This window comes from Dromiciops gliroides, chromosome 2 (genome assembly GCF_019393635.1).
Source record: "Dromiciops gliroides isolate mDroGli1 chromosome 2, mDroGli1.pri, whole genome shotgun sequence".
Taxonomy (NCBI): Eukaryota; Metazoa; Chordata; class Mammalia; order Microbiotheria; family Microbiotheriidae; genus Dromiciops; species Dromiciops gliroides.
This window is the reverse complement of record NC_057862.1, coordinates 339,626,883-339,646,109: the sequence shown is the minus strand read 5'-3', so window position 1 is coordinate 339,646,109 and position 19,227 is coordinate 339,626,883. Positions and strand designations below refer to the sequence as shown.

Below are 19,227 nucleotides of genomic sequence, written 5' to 3'. Positions count from 1 at the left end.
GAGTGAGAGGAACAGAACCAGAAGAACATTGTACATAGTAACAGCAACATTGTGTGATGACCAACTGTGATATATTTGGCTCTTCTCAGCAGTGCAATGATCCAAAACAATTTCAAAGAACTCATGATAGAAAATGTTCTCCACATCCAGAAAAAAGAACTGTGGATTCTGAATGCAAATTGAACCATATTGTTTCTACTTTGGGGCTATTTTTTTTCCTTCTTTTTTGAGGTTTTTCCCTTGTGCTCTGATTCTTCTTTCACAATATGACTAATGCAGAAATATGTTTAATGTGATTGTACATATATAGCCTATATCAGATTGCTTTCTGTCTTGGGGAGGAGGGAGGGAAAGGAGGGTGGGAGAAAAATTTGGAACTAAAAATCCTATGAAAACAAATGTTGAAAACTATCCTTACATGTAACTGGAAAATAATAAAATACTTTTATTTAAAAAAGAAAGAAAGGCAAAAGATGACCTCTGCTCTCAGGGAATTTATAATCTAATGAGTGAGATAACATGGAAACAGGCAAGTACAAACAATTAAGTATAAACATATGAGTAAATACACACTATATGTAAAGTATTTTACAAAGGAGGGCACTAACAATAGTGAAACATGAAAAGTCTCAAACAGGAGACTTGAAGGAAGATACAGATTTTAAGAGACAGGAATGAAGAAGTCCACTTCAGATATGGGGACCTCTTGGGCAAAGGCATGGAGGGGAGAGACAACATCTTGGGTGAAAAACTAGAAGGCCAGCTTGCCTGTAGTAAAGAGACTGTGAAGGGAAGTAGCAAGAAATAAGATGAGCAAGGTAAGCAGTATCCATGTTGAAGAAGGTTATAAATAGAAGGCTGAGGCAAGAGAGATCCAGTGATGATTTTTGAATTGTGGGATGGAGAGAGGTGACATGGTCCAAATTCTGTTTTAGGAACACAATGATTTGGCAGCTGCATCAAGGATGAATTAGAGATAGGAGGGACTGGAAACAGGGAGACCAAGAAGGAAGCTATTGCAGTAGTCCAGGTGAGATGTACTGAGGGCCTAAAATATGGTAAAGTATATGTGAATAGCAATGAGGGGACAGATATTAGATATGTTATGGAGGTAGAATCATCAAGAATTGGAGACTTATCACAGATGAAGAGCTGAAAGGGAAAACTTGGCACAAGCTTATCACACAGTACAGTTCATTTTGAGAATCTTTGCTAGGGATTTAGCCTTACTGAAACTGCCAGACAATCTGACCAACAGGGATTACAAAGTGGTGATTTCTAAGTACCATTTTCTATGCATTTTCAGTGATAAACAGTACTAAGACTAAATACAAGATTGATTTCATTACTGATGAGCAACTGTAAGGACCTGAACTTAAAGAGTTAAAAACAACACTGCCCCCTCCCCTCCCCTTCCTCTCCTAGCCTATGTCTCTGGCTAAGGTTAATGGAATTTGTATGTGAAAATAGAGAACATCTATGTGGAGAGGAGTGGATTTTTTTTGTTCTGGCTGATATAAACTGTATGGAAGAGAGATTCCCCAGGCTGGGTACAAAGGGGAGAACTTGGAGGACCCACTTAAGCAAACTGAAAAGCTTGAGAAAACAAAGTTATCTTCTGCCTACTTTAAAAGTAGATACAAATGGAAAAAGTTTTCTTTGTTGTAAATAGGGAATCAGATTCACACCTCCATTTAACAGCACTAGGAATTGCACACCTACAGTGATTTCCCAGGGGTACCAAGCTGAAAATGTACCCCAAGGTGTCAGGAACAAATGTGTATAATGATGTCTGTCTTTCTTACTAGAGCTACAGTGTAGTAGTCTCTTAATGGATTTAAGAGAAATTGTAGCTGACACTGGAATGACACTTTTTTGTGAACAAAACACATTATGTTTATCCCCTTCCTTCCCCACTCCCATCCTAGGCAATGCTACAAAACCAACACCATTCTCTCCTTTGAGACCACATTGTGTAGTATGTATGTGCACCAGAAATTCTAACATCCAGTACTGATGTTTGCATGTCCATTGACAACTGCCCATCACTGATATCATGTCTCTATACAAAGATGGAGATAGCAAGACCATGTGCTTAAATATGACCCTTTGCTTCCTCTCCATTCCCTCAGGATCAAGGAAATTATTGCAACTGTAAGTTTTTCTATCCTCTGCTTCTCTCCCCATTTCCTCCTTATCTTTCCATGCTCTTTTCTAATTGTGATCTTCATTTATGTAGTCTATAAAGATTATAAAGATTCTGACTCATATGCCAAAGTATTTTATCCCTTGTATCCAAAAACACAGTAAGTTTTTAGAATACTCACAGAAACAGGCCAAGCAAACAAGAAAGACAAGGAGAATCTCTTTATTACTCTTTCAGTGAGGGAGATAATACTGGAAAGGACTCTGGACTGGGAATCAGGAGATATGAATTCTGCCACTACCTGGCTGTCTGCAACTTTGAATATTTCATTTCTCTAGGTTTTTGTTTCTTTGTCTTTAAAGTGGTGGGATTGGTTAAAAAGATCTTCCAGGTCCTTTCTCTAACATTCTACAACTATGATGCATGATTTCATAAGCTCAAAGGATGATAAATCTGAAGTTGGGGGGGGGGACCTTAAAGGTCATCAAGCTAACACCTTCAGGTTACAGAACAGGGAACTGAGGACCATGGACATTAAATGACTTACCCAAGATCACAAAGGTAGTGAAATTCAGAGGAAGGATTTGAAATCTGGCTGAGTCCAAAACCATTGGTCTTTTTCTTTTTCAGGATCCTCTTTCTATCCTGCTACTTCATATTTAGAAGTTGCTCAGAAACATGTGTTTTTAGTAGGATTACTTCTTCTGTCATTTGCTTAGGAGCTTCACCTTTTTATTTCTTGGTAAGATCACTCCTAGGGGTTCCGGAAAGATGAGTTTTCAAGGGGTAGTGATAGCCAACAATGGACAATTGAAGCCATACCTTCCTCTGCATACTGCATAAGAAAACATGGCTATAAATGAAATGATAGCAATTCACCTAAAGAGGAATTGTGAAGTTTAAAAAACTATCAATAAAACAAAATTAAAAACCAGGAGTATGGTAAAACAGGAGACCACATTGAGAACTCTCGAAAATGGTCAGAAATCATGTTTTGAGTGAGTGGCAATACAGCTGTCACCACTATCTAAACAGTTTCTCGGGGCTGCACTTCAAGTTTTCATTACCGTGACAGTTTCAAATTATAGAACCGGTCACATTTGCTACTGAGTATTGAAAACTTCAAAGTGCTTTCTCTTTGACATAGTAAACAGCTGTCTAATGTCAGGTAATTGTAACTAAAGCATAGAAAGAAAGATACTGTATTTTTTCCCTTTGTAACGAAGAGGGCTTCCAATAACTCTGGTGCTCATTAAGATACAATAATGAAGAGCTAAGTTGGAGTCTAAAAATGGAAATAGAAAGTTAAGTGACTCATTTAATATTTTGAAAGGTAAAATATTAAGAGGAGAAAGAAGTGCTATCTTCATCAATCACAGACCCCATAAAGCCCATGAAGTAATATGAAGCTGTCCAACAGTAAGCACCAATGTAGAGCAGCATTGGCCTAGTGAGACTACCTTCTAATAGGTGGGAGGCTATTTCAATCTCCATACCCATTTAATCACAGGCCTGTTTGAGCACTGACTGCCAATTATACTGAATTATGTGTCATATAGTGGGTTTGTGATCTAGGCTATAGTGCATTAGGGACTCAGCAGAGACCACCATGTTGATCTGACAAGGTTCTTAGAGCTGGGATGAATAAATTAACGCAACAGAATGCTTCTGATGAAGGGAAGATTGGAGCCAAGCTCCCAGAGATGGCAGATTAGTGACTAATCAGTTCTAACACCTGGTTTCCATAACACTCTAATAACAAGTCTTCCACACCGCCTGTAAAACACTAGAGCCCCTCCCTCTGCCAGGCAAAAGAGTGAAACAGTCTTAAAAGTTAAATCTTACAGGGAGTCTATTCAAGGTCTGATGGATTTTACCTTTTTGAAAAATTAAGAGATGCAACTATCCTTTTCCCTGTCTCTTCCTCAGAAAATATGTTAGAAAGAAGGAAATAAATTTTGAATTAAAAATAGTCAGGGAAAAAAATAGGCAGTGTAAAAAAAATAGGCAGTGTAAGGATAGGTACTGGGGAAAGGACAGGGGAAAAGAAAGTGATAGTGACATAATGGACATCTATGCAATTTAAAAAATATAGCGATATGTTTTATTTTAGGGAAAAAAGCATTGTACAGTAGAAAAAAATGTTCATTGGAATCAGAGTACTTGGATTAAAATCTCACCACTTCCCGTTTTAACTATGTGACCTTGGAAAAGTCCCTTAACCTCTTTAGACTTCAGGTTCTTCATTTACAAAATAAGGGGATTGGATTAAGTAGCCTCTAGGATCCCTTTCAGTGCTAAATCAATAAGACTATCTCTAGCAGCTCTAAGCTTTTCAGGAGAACATGAGTGGGACCCACAGTTAGAGTTCGCAATTCAAATGATCATGTGATGATGAGGAGGAATATATTAGTGGGGATGATTATAAAATAGTCATAAATCTAAAATTATGTGGACTAGCCATTCACCTTAAAATTCAATGTAGAAGCCATTCAAGATATATGATGGTAAATTTAGACTTTAATGATCCTATTTTAGGTTAATGGGGGGAGGTTGGCATTTCTTACATTCCAACATTTGCCAGACAAAGTCCAGAATCAAGAAATAGGCAAATTATATTTTAGCTAAAATGTCAAAAATTGTACATCCCAGATGTTTTAGCTTCTCAACTACAAGAAAAAATTCTCACCAAATACATCTGGCAATACTCCAGAAACTTCTTCCCCAAAGCAGTCTTGTGTGGGAGTGTTATGCTCAATGCTGTTAATCATTGTGATTTGCTGAGGAGGCTGTACTTTGAGGACCAGCTTTATTGAGAATCACTTCTCTGATCACCACTCTTCATTAGGCATGTATCACTAATTATGGCCTAGTGTAGGAGATACAGTGCTTGCATCTAGAGTCTTGAAGGCCTAGAGTCATATACAACCATGGCCATTTTTTTTCTAGCTTTGTGACCATAGGTCACATTTAACTTCTCTGTGCCTTAATTTCCATATCTGTAAAAAGCAGTAAATAATAGTATCTGCCTCACAGGCTTACATAAGATAATGCAAACTGCCTATTATTACCAATCAATCAATGTGCATTTATTAAGTATCAGGCATAGGAAATACAAAGACAAAAGGGAAATTCTTCCTCTCCTTGAGCTTATATACTCCATATCACCACTGCTATTGAAAGAGAAGAGGGGGCAGCTAGGTGGTGCAGTGGATAAAGCACCAGCCCTGGATTCAGGAGCACCTGAGTTCAAATCCAGTCTCACATACTTAACACTTACTAGCTGTGTGACCCTGGGCAAGTCACTTAACCCTCATTGCCCCACAAAAGACCTCAAAACAAAACAACCCCCCCCAAAAAAAAAAGAAGGAAAAAAAGAAAGAGAATAAAGCTCTTAATTCACACCAGATATTCTTCATTAATTCCTGAGAAATATCTATTTTTCCAACGTCAGGGTACCCAAGGCACAAGATATTAAACTACTCCAGGATGTTGTAGTCAGTACTCTGATAATTCTTTCTAAATTGTAAAAAGTGCTAAAATAAAAATGTACTTACAATATAGTGGAGTAGGGAAGCACTCAGTCAAGTATTCCCAACATTCTCCTCCAAACAACTTTGAAATAACACCTCTAATTGAATTCTGGCATACCCGAGCCAACACAAGGTCAGAGTGAGACATTCTTCCAGCCTGAGACAACACAGGCAGTCAGAAAAAGAGATGTGTGACATGGGAGTGGAGGCTAACCTGGACCCCACATGGATGAAACACCAGTAGTACAACCAAGTGGTGGTGACAAAGTCAGCAGCAGCTCTGAAACCACTCAAGCCAAAGAAGCTAAGGAGACTTGGCAACTGGTCAAAATGAGGTTACAGGGTACTACTTTGCTAGTACTAGATACAAAACCAAATTATGTTTGGCAATCCCATTGTTCATATACACTTTGGGGTCATAGTTCAAGGGCAGAGAGGGACAAGAGGGAGTGGAAACCCTGAGGGGCAGTAACATTTCCAGCCCCAATGGATCAGGGACCCTGAGGAGCAGTATCATTTCCAGTCACAAGAAAGGAGGGACCCTGAGAAACAGTACTGATTGCAATCCCAAGAGATCAGGGGTCCTTCTTGGGCAAGGAACAGAGTGCAAACCAAGAGTGTTGAGACCACACCTCTCATCAGATGACATCACTTTGGAAGCACTGAAAAATTCTGAAGCCCTGGAACCAGCTCTGAAAACATCAATATAGAAAAAGTCTGGAGCTTGAGACAGAGTTTGCCCCCTTCTAGCCCACCCATGTCAGGATCAGAGCACAACATTAACATAAAGTTCCAAATTAAGAAATAGGATGGAAAAATGAGCAAACAACAAAAAAAGAACCTGATCACAGAAATCTATTAATAATAACAGGCAAGATCAAAACACAAACTCAGAAGAAGACAATAAAGTTTTAAAAAGTTACAAGCAGAGCCTCTAATAGGGGGGGAGTTAATTAAACATAAGCCCAACAAAAACTCCTGGAAGAGCTAAAAATAATTTTCAAAATCAAATAAGAGCAGTAGAGGGAAAATTAAATAAAGAAATGAAAGTAAAGGAAGAATATTATGAAAAGCCAATTAACGGGTTGGTAAAAGAGGCACAAAAACACTGAAGAAAATAAACCTTAAAAAATAGAATTGGACTAATGGGAAAAGATTTTTAAAAATCACTGATTGGGCAAATGGAAAAAGAGGCACAAAAAGTTTACTGAAGAAAATAATTTCTTAAAAATTATAACTGGGCAAGTGGAAGCTAATGACTCTATGACACACCAAGAAACAATAAAACAAAGTCAAAAGAATGAAAAAATAAAGAAAATGTGCACTATCTCATTGGAAAAACAACTGGCCTGGAAAATAGTTCATGGAGAGAGAATTTAAGTATCATTGATTTATCTGAAAGCAATGATCAAAGAAATAGCCTATACATCATAAAAATTATCTGGGAAAACTGACCTGATATCCTAGAATCAGAGGGTAAAATAGAAATTGAAAGAATTCACTGATCAACACATAAAGGTGTTCCAAAATGAAAACACCCAGGAATATTTTAGCCAAATTCCAGTTCAAAGAGAAAATACTTCAAACAGCCAAAACATCAAATTCCATAGAGCCACAGTGAGGATCACATAATATTTAATAACTACCACATTAAAGGAGTAGAGTGCTTAGGATATGGTATTCCAGAAATCAAAAGAGCTGCAATTACAAGATTAACATACCCAGTAAAACTGAGTATAATCATTCAAGGGGAAAATGGGTACTTTCAAGAATTCTTGAAGAAAAGACCAGAGTTGGATAGAAATTTGACTTTTAAATATAAGATTCAAGAGAAGTACAAACAAGGTAAGCATGATAGAGAAATCATAATGGACTCAATAAGGTTAAATTGTTTATCTTTCTATATGGGAAGATGATACATGTATCTTCTAAGAACTTAATCAACATTAGAACAGTTAGAAGCATTCTACATAGAAAGGGTGGGACTGAGTCAGTTATGTTCAGATGATGTAAAAAATGAATAGGTGAGAAAGAGGGATGCCCTGGGAGAAGGAAGAAGGGAGAGGAAGAATGGGAAAAATTATCTTACATAAAAGAGTTACACATGGATGAGCTTTCACAGGAGAAGGGAAAATGTTGGGAGAGTAAGGGAGGTAATCTTGAACATCACTTACATCTAAATAGGTTCAAAGAAGGGGGAAATATATATATATATATATATATATATATATATATATATATATATATATATGTGTGTGTGTGTGTGTGTGTGTGTGTGTGTGTGTGTGTGTATTTATAAACACATACACACAATCATTTGGTAATAGAAATCTATCTTACCCAACAGGGAAGTAGGAAGGGAAGAGGATAAATAAACTCAGGGGGCAGATAAAAGAAGGTAATGGTCAGAAGCAAGACAGACTTTATATGAGAGACAGTATAAAATGAAAGAGGAGAGAGAGGAGAAAATAGGACAGAGAGAAATGCATAGTTAGAAATCATATAACTGTGAAAGTGAATAGAATGGACTTCCCAATAAAATGGAAGCAGATTGCATAATGGATTAGAAATCAGAATCCAACAATATATTTTGCACAAGAAACACATTTGAAACAGAGAGGCACATGCAGAGTTAAAAGGGGGGAAGGATTGAAGCAGAATCTATTATACTTCTGCTAAAGTAAAAAAAAAAAGAATGATCTCTGACAAAGCAAAAGCAAAAAAACAGAATCTAATTAAAAGGATATTAGAATAGAAAGAAGTATACCTTTTTCTCAGCTGTACAAGGCACCTTCACAAAAAATGACCATGCATTAGGACGTAAAAATCTCACAACCAAATACAGAAAGCAGTAACATTAAATGAATTTTATAAAAATATTAACCTTCCAGATTAACAGGAGAGGAAATAAAATACCTAAAAAACTCTACCCTAGTAAAAGAAATTGAACAAGCCAGCTTAACCAAAAAGTACCCAAGACTAGATGAATTCATAAGTGAATTCTACCAAACATTTAAGGAAAAATTAATCCCAATATTATATAAACTTTTTGGAAAAAAAATAGGTAAACAAGTAGTCCTACCAAATTTCCTTTACAATACAAATATGGTGCCAACCCTTAAGCCAGGAAGAGCAAAAACAGAGAAAGAAAACTATAGATTAAATTCTTTAATGTATATAAAACTTTTAAAACAAAATACTAATGAAGATATTATAGCAACATGTCACAAAAATATATATCAAAGATATGACCAGGTGAGAATTATACCAGGAATACAGAGCTGGTTCAATACTAGTAAAAACTATCAGCAAAATTGACCATAGCAATCACAGAAAACAACAAAAATCATATGATTATATCAAGATGTTTAAAAAAGTATTTGACAAAAAAAAGCCAACCATTCATATTAAAAACACTAGAAAATATAGTAATCATTGCTACCTTTCTTAAAACAAGTACTATGTATCTAAAACTAAAAGCAAGCGTTATTTGTAATGGGGATAAACTTGAAGCCTTCCCAATAAGATCAGGACTGAAGCAAGGATATCCACAATCACTACCATTATTTACTATGATACTAGAAGTGCTAGCTATTGTAATAAGAGAAGACAAAGAAATTCAGGGAATTAGAATAGATAATGAGAAAAAACTACAACTCTCTGAATATAATATGATGGTATACTTAAAGAACCTTAGAGAATCAACTAAAAAACTAATTGAAACAATTAACAACCAGCAAATTTTCAGAATATCAAATAAACCCACATAAATTATCAGCATGTCTATATGCCACCAACAAAATCCAGCAAAAATAGATAGAAAGAGAAATTTCATGTAAATTATAGACAATATAATCAACTTGGGAGTTTACCTGCCAAGACAAACCCCAAATTGAACATAATTGTAAAACATTTTCCATATAAATATAGATCTAAACAACTAGAAAAAATATTAATTGCTCAAAAGTATCCCAGGTCAAGTGAATATAATAAAAATAACAATTCTGTTTAAATCAATTTACTTATTCAGTGTCATACCAATCAAAACTACTAAAAATTAGTTTATATAACTATAAAAATAATAAAATTCATTTGGAAAAACAATCAAAATATCAGGGGAATCAATGAGAAAAAAATGGAAAGGGAGTTGTTCAAGCAATACCAGATTTCAAGCTATATTAAAAAGTGGTAATCATCAAAACAATCTGGTATTGGTTAAGAAATAGAGTGGTGAATCATTGGAATAGATTGGGTACTCAAAGTACAATAGTAAATGACCATAGTAATCTAGTGTTTGATAAACACAAAGATCCACCATAGAGGAAAATCACCACATGACAAAGAAATAAAAAATCATGTTATTACAAAAAAGTGCTGGAGAAACTGGAAAGCAATTTAACATAAATTAGGCATAGACCAATATTTCACACCATATACCAAGATCGGGTGAATATAGATAATTGATATAGACATAAAGAGTGACAACATAAATAAATTAGGGGGACATATAAAAATGTACCTGGGGGCAGGTAGGTGGTGTAGTGGATAAAGCACTGGCCTTGGATTCAGGAGGACCTGAGTCCAAACCAGCATCAGACACTTGACACTTACTAGCTGTGTGACCCTGGACAAGCCACTTAACCTTTACTGCCTCCCCCCCCCCAATGTATCCATCAGATCTATGGATAAAGGAAGAGTTTATGTCCAAACAAGAGACAGAAGGGATTATTAGAAGTAAAATAGAGCTTTTTGATTAGATGGAATTAAAAAGCTTTTGCACAAACAAAAGTAATACAGTCAAAATTAGAAAGAAAATAGGAGACTGGGAAAAATTTTCCAGCAAGCTTCCCTGATAAAGGTCTCATTTCTCAAATATATAGGGGGCAGCTAAGTGGCACAGTGGATAGAGCACCAGACCTAGATTCAGGAGTATGTGAGTTCAAATCCAGCCCCAGTGGATAAAGCACCAGCCCTGGATTCAAGAGGACCTACTTTCAAATCTGGCCTCAGACACTTGACACTTACTAGCTGTGTGACCCTGGACAAGTCACTTAACCCCCATTGCCAGGGGGAAAAAGAAAAAAAGAAGAAATGATGAGCAAGATGGTTTCAGAAAAGCCTGGGAAAACTTATATGAATTGATTCAAAGTGAAGTGAACAGAACTAGGAGAATATTGTACATATTAACAACAATTTTATAGGGATTATCAACTCTGAAAGAATTAGCTATTCTGATCAAAACAATGATCCAAGACCATTCCAAAAGACCTATGCTGAAAAACACTATCCACCTCCAGAGAAAGAACTGATGAATTCTGAATACAGTTTGAAGCATACTTTTTTTTTTTTTTTACACTGGGAATTGTCTTTATTGTACAGTCCTAGTAGGCCCTCTTTAGTCAATAGTAGTATGCGGGACAATTCAGGTAAAAAGCAAGTTGCTGATGAATGAAAGGTCACATGGCTATTAAGTGTCAAGTGTCTGGGGAAACATTTGAACTGAGTCTTCCTGGACACCGTTTAGATGATTCCAATTTTGTTGGCAACGTCCAAAGCATCATAGTCTAGAGCCAGTCGGACATAGGCCTTCTTCTCTCCGTCAGGCCTGATCAGTGTGTTGACCTTGGCCACATCGATGTCATAAAGCTTCTTTACAGCTTGCTTAATCTGATGCTTGTTGGCCTTGACATCTACAATGAAGACAAGGGTGTTGTTGTCCTCGATCTTCTTCATAGCAGACTCGGTGGTCAAGGGAAACTTAATGATGGCATAGTGGTCAAGCTTGTTTCTCCTCGGGGCACTTTTCCGAGGGTACTTGGGCTGCCTTCGAAGCCTTAGAGTCTTGGGTCGCCGGAAGGTGGGGGACGTCCTGATCTTCTTCTTTCTGTGGCTGTGCACGCCCTTCAATACCGCCTTCTTGGCCTTCAAAGCCTTGGACTTGGCTTCCGTCTTGGGGGGAACAACCGCTTCCTTCTTCGCCTTCGGCGCCATCTTAAGAAAAAAAAAAGCTGAAGCATACTTTTAAAATTTTTCTTTATTTTTATTGTTTAGTTTTGTTTGTGGATTTTTTGTAGCATGGTTAATATCGAAATATGTTTTGCATGGTCCCACATATATAATCAACATCAAATCTCTTGTCTCCTGAAGGAGAAGGCGGGGAGAGGAAGAGAATTTGGAACACAAAATTAAAAAAAAATTATTAAAATTTTTACATGTAATTGGGAAACATTTAATGAAATAAAGTAATTTTAAAAAACAAATATAATTCATAGTACAGGCCTACCCCATTTTAAGAAAACCTGTTATACAAAAATAAATTGATAACAGTTAAGCTGGTTACAAAAAACATAATTTTCTTTACAAAATAATTCACCTCAAGACTCCTATTTTAAAGGACTCCTTTAAATAATAAGCTCAGTATATGATAAATGGACTTGCAAGCAATTTTTTCAGTTAAAAATAAAATAAGATGAAATTATCTTTTCATTTATGCATATCTCGTACCTTCCACCCTCAGAAGACTGCACATTTTATTCAACCTAGTCTGTTTAATTTTGTGGCTTTGTCACAGTACCAGACAAGGAACAGATCAGCATTTTGGATTTCCTTTTTTCTTATTTTTTTTTTCAGTCTGATTATTTTCCTAGTTGGGATGCATCTCTTCTGCTCCACATTCAGTATGTTGTCCCATGAAGACCCACACTCTTACTATGAATGACAGAGAAGCCAAGTGCATATTTTCCCAAGAGCCAGTTCCAGATTTGGTCTCCCAAAGGGAAAATATCTAAATTCCTCCAGGCACACTGTAATAGCGACCCCATTTTCACAGCTTCATTTTGTTATAACACCTGACTTGTTTTGCCTCTGCCAGTCTTCCTGAAGGGAATGCTGAATGCAGAATGAAGTAGCTGGGGGTTTTTGTTTGTTTTATTCCAGTTGGGTTACACTGGGAAACCATTGTCTTCACTATTACCTTCTTTTCTCAACTAAAATTTGAGTCTGGGTATTCAAAATACAGAGGTGTCTGTTTTAATATGGGAAAAATGCCATACCAATAACCCTGGGCATTTGTTATCCCAGGCAATTATTGATTGACTCATATTCTTTCCCACTTCTTCCCCTGACTCTGTTCTCTCCCTTTTGGTCTCTCAGTTGAAATGTTTCCATGCAGCAAAATAAATGCAGACTCCTCTTGAAATAGGCTGAAAAACTGACATTCACAGAAAAAAAGTTAATCTTTAAAAGGCTTGATTGAACTTGTAATCATAAAAGGCACAGTTTGGCCCATTTCCTCTATTCCTTCTCCATTATATATTTCATCCTCTCTCCCAAGTTAAAAGTGCCCCAAACTACAAAATAGAAAAAGGACAGCCTTAGTCCATTCAGGTAGGGACTATTCCCTAAAACAAGGTTAGCACTATTACCAGTAAAGGACCATGGAATATTCACAAGAGTCTCTATAGTGACTGTATGTATGTGTGAGTGTACACACACACACACCAGTATGCACACACAGCAACGTAAGAACACAGATATGATAACAAAAGCCATCAAAGATGAAGCAACAAAAACTCTGGAAGTAGCATGAAAGGTATAGAAGTTTATGATTAATCTTCATGTATCATTTTACAAGATGAATCTAAATGCAGATCAAATGAGATAATTTATATAAAGCACTTTGCAAATGTCAAAGTTCTGTATAAATGGCAGCTTATTATTATTATTGTTATTGTTATTATTAGCCATTAATATTAGAATTTCAGTTCCCATTTGGTCTGCCCATTTATTATTAATTATACTTCTTCCTTTCTCACATTTGTATTCTTTTGGTGGGTTATCAAGTGAAAATAAATTTGTTAGACTACAGAAGATTTTTAAAAATAAGCTAGTGTGGGGGCAGCTAGGTGGCACAGTGGATAGAGCAATGGCCCTGGATTGAGAAGGTCCTGAGTTCAAATCCAACCTCAGACACTTGACACTTACTAGCTGTGTGACCTTGGGCAAATCACTTAACCCTCATTGCCCCACAAAAACAAAGAAAATAAGCTAGTGTCTGGTAAGGGTCAGAAGTAACACATGGATGAAACATCATTAAATTTTACACACTTGCATTATGCCCACTGGTCAAGATTATAAAAAGGAGCAAGGTGATCAGGGCTTTGATCCAGGCTGGTGCTTCCCTGCCCTATTACCGCATTGTTTATTTCATCTTCCACCAGTTTCCCCAATGGCTTCCCAAGGTATACTTCTTCCTGTGGGCAGTAAGCCACCACACCTATGGTTGGACTGGCTTTTGTGCCACACTTTTACCTCATCATCCTTTGCTATACTGCCATTGCTACCTGCTCCCCTCAATGCTTTTACCTCAGGTAAAAGTCTAAGTAGACATAGCTCTGTAGCAAACAAACTGCTAGAAATCAACCAGATGCAGAAAGATGGATAGATAGATGAGGGGCATAGAGATAAATACACCCGCATATGTATACAAATATGCATATTTGCATATATGTGTGTATATATACATATGTGTATATGTATATACATGCTGAAGCAAAGGTATATTCCTCAGATCTCAGATATTTTCTTTTTTTAAATCAACAGTATTTTTCCAGTTACATGTAGAGATAGTTTTCAACATTTTTTATAAGATTTTGAGTTCTAAATTTTTCTCCCTCCCTTCCTCTCTCACTCCCCAAGAGAGAAAGCAATCTGATATAAGTTAAATATGTATAATCACATTAAACACATTCTCCCATTAGTCAAGTTATAAAAGAAGAATCAGAACAAAAGGGAAAAATGTCAAAAAAGAAAACAACAACAAAAAAAGTAGAAATAGTACAGTTCAATCTGCATTCAGACTCCACAGTTCTCGTTTCTGGATGTGGAGAGAATTTTCCATCATGAGGCCTGATCTCAGACATTTTCAAGCTTGAGTAGGTTAATCAGACAACAACTAGTCCTAGTTAGTACCTCTATAACTTTAATATACTTCACCTTTGGCTATGTGACAGATGATGAAGAGTAGTGACAGCAAGTAGAGATAATTCTCTGCCTTGAAGTCATATGAACTTAATAAAAGAAATAACTTCTGCTGTGGCTTTTTAAAATATCAGATTAATCCATTGATATTGAAGAGCTCTAACATAAGATAATTGTGTCAAATGCACCAGGAGAAGTGGATCTTTTCAAATGGCTAGGGGCAATAACTCCACCAAAATAACTATTTATTCTTGGACCTGAAATCCAGAGTTAGTGGAAGTACAGGTAGGGAAAAGGAGGTTTTGGGTTACCAGGGCCTGAATGTGAGCTTGGTGAAACTGAAAAGAATCTATTTTCTTTTTTTTGGGGGGGGGGGTTTGCGGGGCAATGGGGGTTAAGTGACTTGCCCAGGGTCACACAGCTAGTAAGTGTCAAGTGTCTGAAGCCGGATCTGAACTCAGGTACTCCTGAATCCAGGGCTGGTGCTTTATCCACTGCGCCACCTAGCTGCCCCAAGAATCTATTTTCAATAAAAAGCCAGTAGTTTATAATGTAACAATGGTCAGTTGGTGAATAAGCATTTATTAAGCACCTATTAATATGGAGACTCTGTTGTAAGAGTTGGAGATAAAAAAGACCAAACTCCCCCCCCAACAAAAACTCCCCAAAACCCAAACCCAGTTTCTGCCTTCAAAGAGCTCGCAATCTAATAATCTAATGGGGGAAACAACAAGCAAACATATATATGTACGTATGCATGCATGCATGTACACATGCACGTGTTTATGTGTGTGCATATAGGTATGTATTGCTACATGAAGGATAATAGGAAACAATTAACAGAGAAGGCATTAGAATTAAGAGGGATTAAAAAGAGCTTCCTGTAGAAGGTGGGATTTTAGTTGGGACTTCAAAGAAGCCAAGAGGCTGGGCAACAGTCAGAGAAAATGCTTGGAGCCAAGAGCTAGACTGTCTTGTTCATGGAACAGTAAGGAAGGCAGTGTCATTGGATCCATGGCAGGGGGCGGGGGGGATGCAGGACTCGTAAGGTGTAAGAAGACTGGAAATGTAGAAGAGGGCTGGGTTATGGAGGTTTTGAAGGACTTTTGAATACTTAAGGATTCTGTATTTGATCCTAGAGGTTCTTAGGATCAGGATAGAGACTGGAGATGTGATTTTATTGGTGTGGGGGACTCCCAGGAGAGGCAACTTATTCTAATAATGAAGGTTGGCACCCTTTCTTCATCAAAGAATTCTGTTTTAAGCACAAGCCTGCCAGAAACCATTTTATTATAATTTTTTAAATTCTAAGCATTTCTGCTTAGAGAAACAAAGACATTCCCTTAAAAATCTCTCACACAAACCATTTTGGAGGTATAATTTATAGTGTTTTAAAACAAAGACAAAACTATAGTCAAGATTATGCAAAGATTTAATCTTTAGGTAACAGTATCAAAAACCCTCAAAGAGAAAAAGACCTATCTGTACAAAAATATTTATAGCAGCTCTTTTTTTTGTAGTGGCTAATAATTGGAAATCCAAGGAATGCCCATCAATTGGGGAATGGCTAAACAAGCTGTGGTATATAATTGTGATGGAATATTATTGTGCTATAAGAAATGACAAGCAGGATGATTTCAGAAAGACCTGTAAAGACTTATATAAACTGATGTATAGTGAAGTGAGCAGAACCAGGAGAACACTGTGCACAGTGACAGCAATATAGTTTGATGAAGAACCGTGAATGACCCAAAGGGCTAATGCTGTCTACCTCCAAAAGAAGGAACTGATAATGATTGAACACAGACTGAAGCATGCTATTTTTCACTTTCTTTCATTTATTCTTTTATTAAAATTTTCTTAAACAAAATGACTAATACGGTAATGTTGTACATAATTGCACAAGTATGACGTATTACCACCTTGGGGAGATGGGGAGGAGGGATGGAGAGAGGGAGAGAATTTGGAACTCAAAACTTTAAATAAAAATGTTTATTATTTTTTAAAAAATAAAGGAAACTATCAAAACAACAGTAAATTGAAATGATGACCATACACTCATTTTCCTAAAATCATTCAATCTCTCTTTTATCATTCCCTCCAAGGATTCTCTTTTTCACTTGGTCAAAGGTGAATTCATGAGTAGCTTCCCTTAACTAAAGTAATCAAAGACTTCTAGTCTGATGATTACCCTGATTGAGTCAAGTCATAAAGAAATGGGGTCCTGCTTTTAAATGGAAGTACCTCTTGCCCTTGCTTGGTCCACATTATAATTCTATATTCAGGGAAAGCAAAGCTCACCCCTGAACTTTTTTTACCCACTTTCCTCAAAGAAAGTGGTTAGGCCTTTGGTAAAGGGGTAAAAAGATTTAGTTCAGGACACTGCTTTCCAAGAAGTTTAAGTAAATTTTAGGTTTTAAGTTTTTCTGAAGTTTCATTAAGGTAACTCTGCAAAGGACTTCAGACTAGAGAGGTATTTATTTTCTAATATATGTAAAGGACAAAATAGGCTACTTGATGTCACAGGTAGAACTTGAACCCAGGTCTTCCTGGCTTGGAGAATAGCTCTCTCTTTATTATGAAACACTACGTATCATAATGGTTTATATGTATGTTTTATACACACACAGGTTAATTAACTTATTGACATTTGTGCCCATTATTGCCAGTTTCTTATTCTAATATTTCCTTATCTGTCTAATATCATCTCAGGTTTTCCTCCCTAGCTAAACATTATGTTATCAATATATCATTGGGGTAGCATGTGGATAGCGAGCCCACTTTGAAATCAGGAATACCTAAGTTCAGATTTGGCCTCTGACACTTACTAGCTGTGTGACCCTGGGCAAATCACTTAACCTTGATTGCCATGCATGCATGTATGTGTATGCATAGATGTATGTATGTGTAATTATTCTCATTAGGCAAATGAATGTTAGAATGAGGTATTATTGGGTTAGGTGGTGGTGGTGGTGTTTTACATAGATTAAGATAGATTTTTACTTTTTCTTTCTTACTCTGTCATCCTTCTTCCCATGCTTTTGTCGCCTGTCTAGCTAGGGTTGGAGTACCTGCCTGCAGCAGTGGAAAAGAATGATAGAAACCAATCCATCATAAGAAATGAAGTTACATAATATGACAATATTTGACATAATTATACATATATAACCTATATCTGATTGCTTACTGGTTTGGGGGGGGAAGGGGACAGAAGGAAGAAGGGATAGATTTTTGTTTTGTTTTGTTTTGGTAAGGCAATTGGGGTTAAGTGACTTGCCCAGGGTCACACAGCTAGTTAAGTGTTAAGTGTCTGAAGCCGGATTTGAACTCAGGTCCTCCTGACTCCAGGGCCAGCACTCTATCCACTGCGCCACCTAGCTGCCCCAGGGTTAGAATTTTGAACTCAAAACTGTAAAAAAATGTTTATTATTAAAAAAAAAAGAAATGAAAAGAAAAGAAGTCACAGATCTGCCCTTGCTCCTATGGTGAATAAGCCAGCAGCAGAAAATCTAACTAATGGATATGTATGACTTGAAGATCAGCAGAAACGGACAGCTAGGGTCATAAGGAGAACTGGCAAAAATACCTTGTGAGGAGTTGTCCCAGTTCAGATCATCTCCTTTAAAGGTCACACTGTAGTATGTATTTATGTATGTATATATGTCTATGTAGATGCATATAAAACACAGGTACACATGCATATACATATAGACATACTCTGAATATATACATTGACTAGATATACATGTATTTCTTATATATTACATGTATATTTCTTATTTTTCTTTTTCTTTCTTTTCTGTTTTTATATCACCAACATTTTCCAATCTATGCTTTTCAAGAAGTCATCCTTTATAACAAAAACAAAGAAAAAAGGTATATACAACTAATCAAGACACTGAAAAAGCAGACAAATATATGTGTGTATATGTATTTTCTAGTGTTCTTATACTTTATCCATTCCTCCCCCAAACACACACACACACACATATGTATTATATTTGCCTGGACATATTTAAAATAGCAATGTCTAAAATGGACAGGGAATAAGTGTTCATCAAGCACCTACTATCCACATTTTAAAGTTGAAGAAATTAAAGCAAAAATGAGTTAAGTGACTTGTCCAAGGTCACATAGTCAAGAAGCATCTGAGCCTGGACCTGAATTCAGGTCTTCTAGACTCCAGATCCAGCACTCTTATCTGTTGTGCCAACTAGCTACACATGTGTATTAACATCAGTCTACAGTGGAATTTATTTGTATATACTGAGTTCATTTATATAAGTACTGCTTCCAGTGATGATGACTGTCACTCATCCCTGCCCCTCTCATTCTATCATCCTTGTTTATGCTCTTTAGATCCTGCATAGAAAAGCTACTCAGCATCCCAGAGGCCTTCCTGTAACACTTTAGCATTTGGCTGAGGACAGCACTCAGGATGTCTATCTGTGGTCCCACTCCTTTGCTTCGTGATCAACACTCCTTTTCTCATTCTGTCTATCCAGGATAATATCTTTGGCACCACCTCCTATGAACAAGTCATCATTCGTTATATGCTTTAGAGTGTTT

At 36.7% G+C, this 19,227-nt stretch overlaps 2 protein-coding genes across 2 annotated transcripts in view; both read right to left on the bottom strand.

Annotated features, from left to right (window-relative positions):
* The window catches only part of TENM2 (teneurin transmembrane protein 2), a 1,399,253-nt gene that overhangs the window by 1,140,115 nt on the left and 239,911 nt on the right, over nucleotides 1-19,227 (bottom strand).
* Nucleotides 11,017-11,680, bottom strand: LOC122740490 (60S ribosomal protein L23a-like). Its single transcript, XM_043982745.1, has one exon. It carries the CDS (start codon nucleotides 11,668-11,670, stop codon nucleotides 11,200-11,202), a length of 471 nt encoding a protein of 156 aa, XP_043838680.1. The 5' UTR covers nucleotides 11,671-11,680; the 3' UTR covers nucleotides 11,017-11,199.

What these genes read in the sequence shown, in the direction of transcription:
- LOC122740490 (XM_043982745.1), bottom strand. Translation starts at nt 11,670, where the DNA reads ATGGCGCCGAAGGCGAAGAAGGAAGCGGTTGTTCCCCCCAAGACGGAA.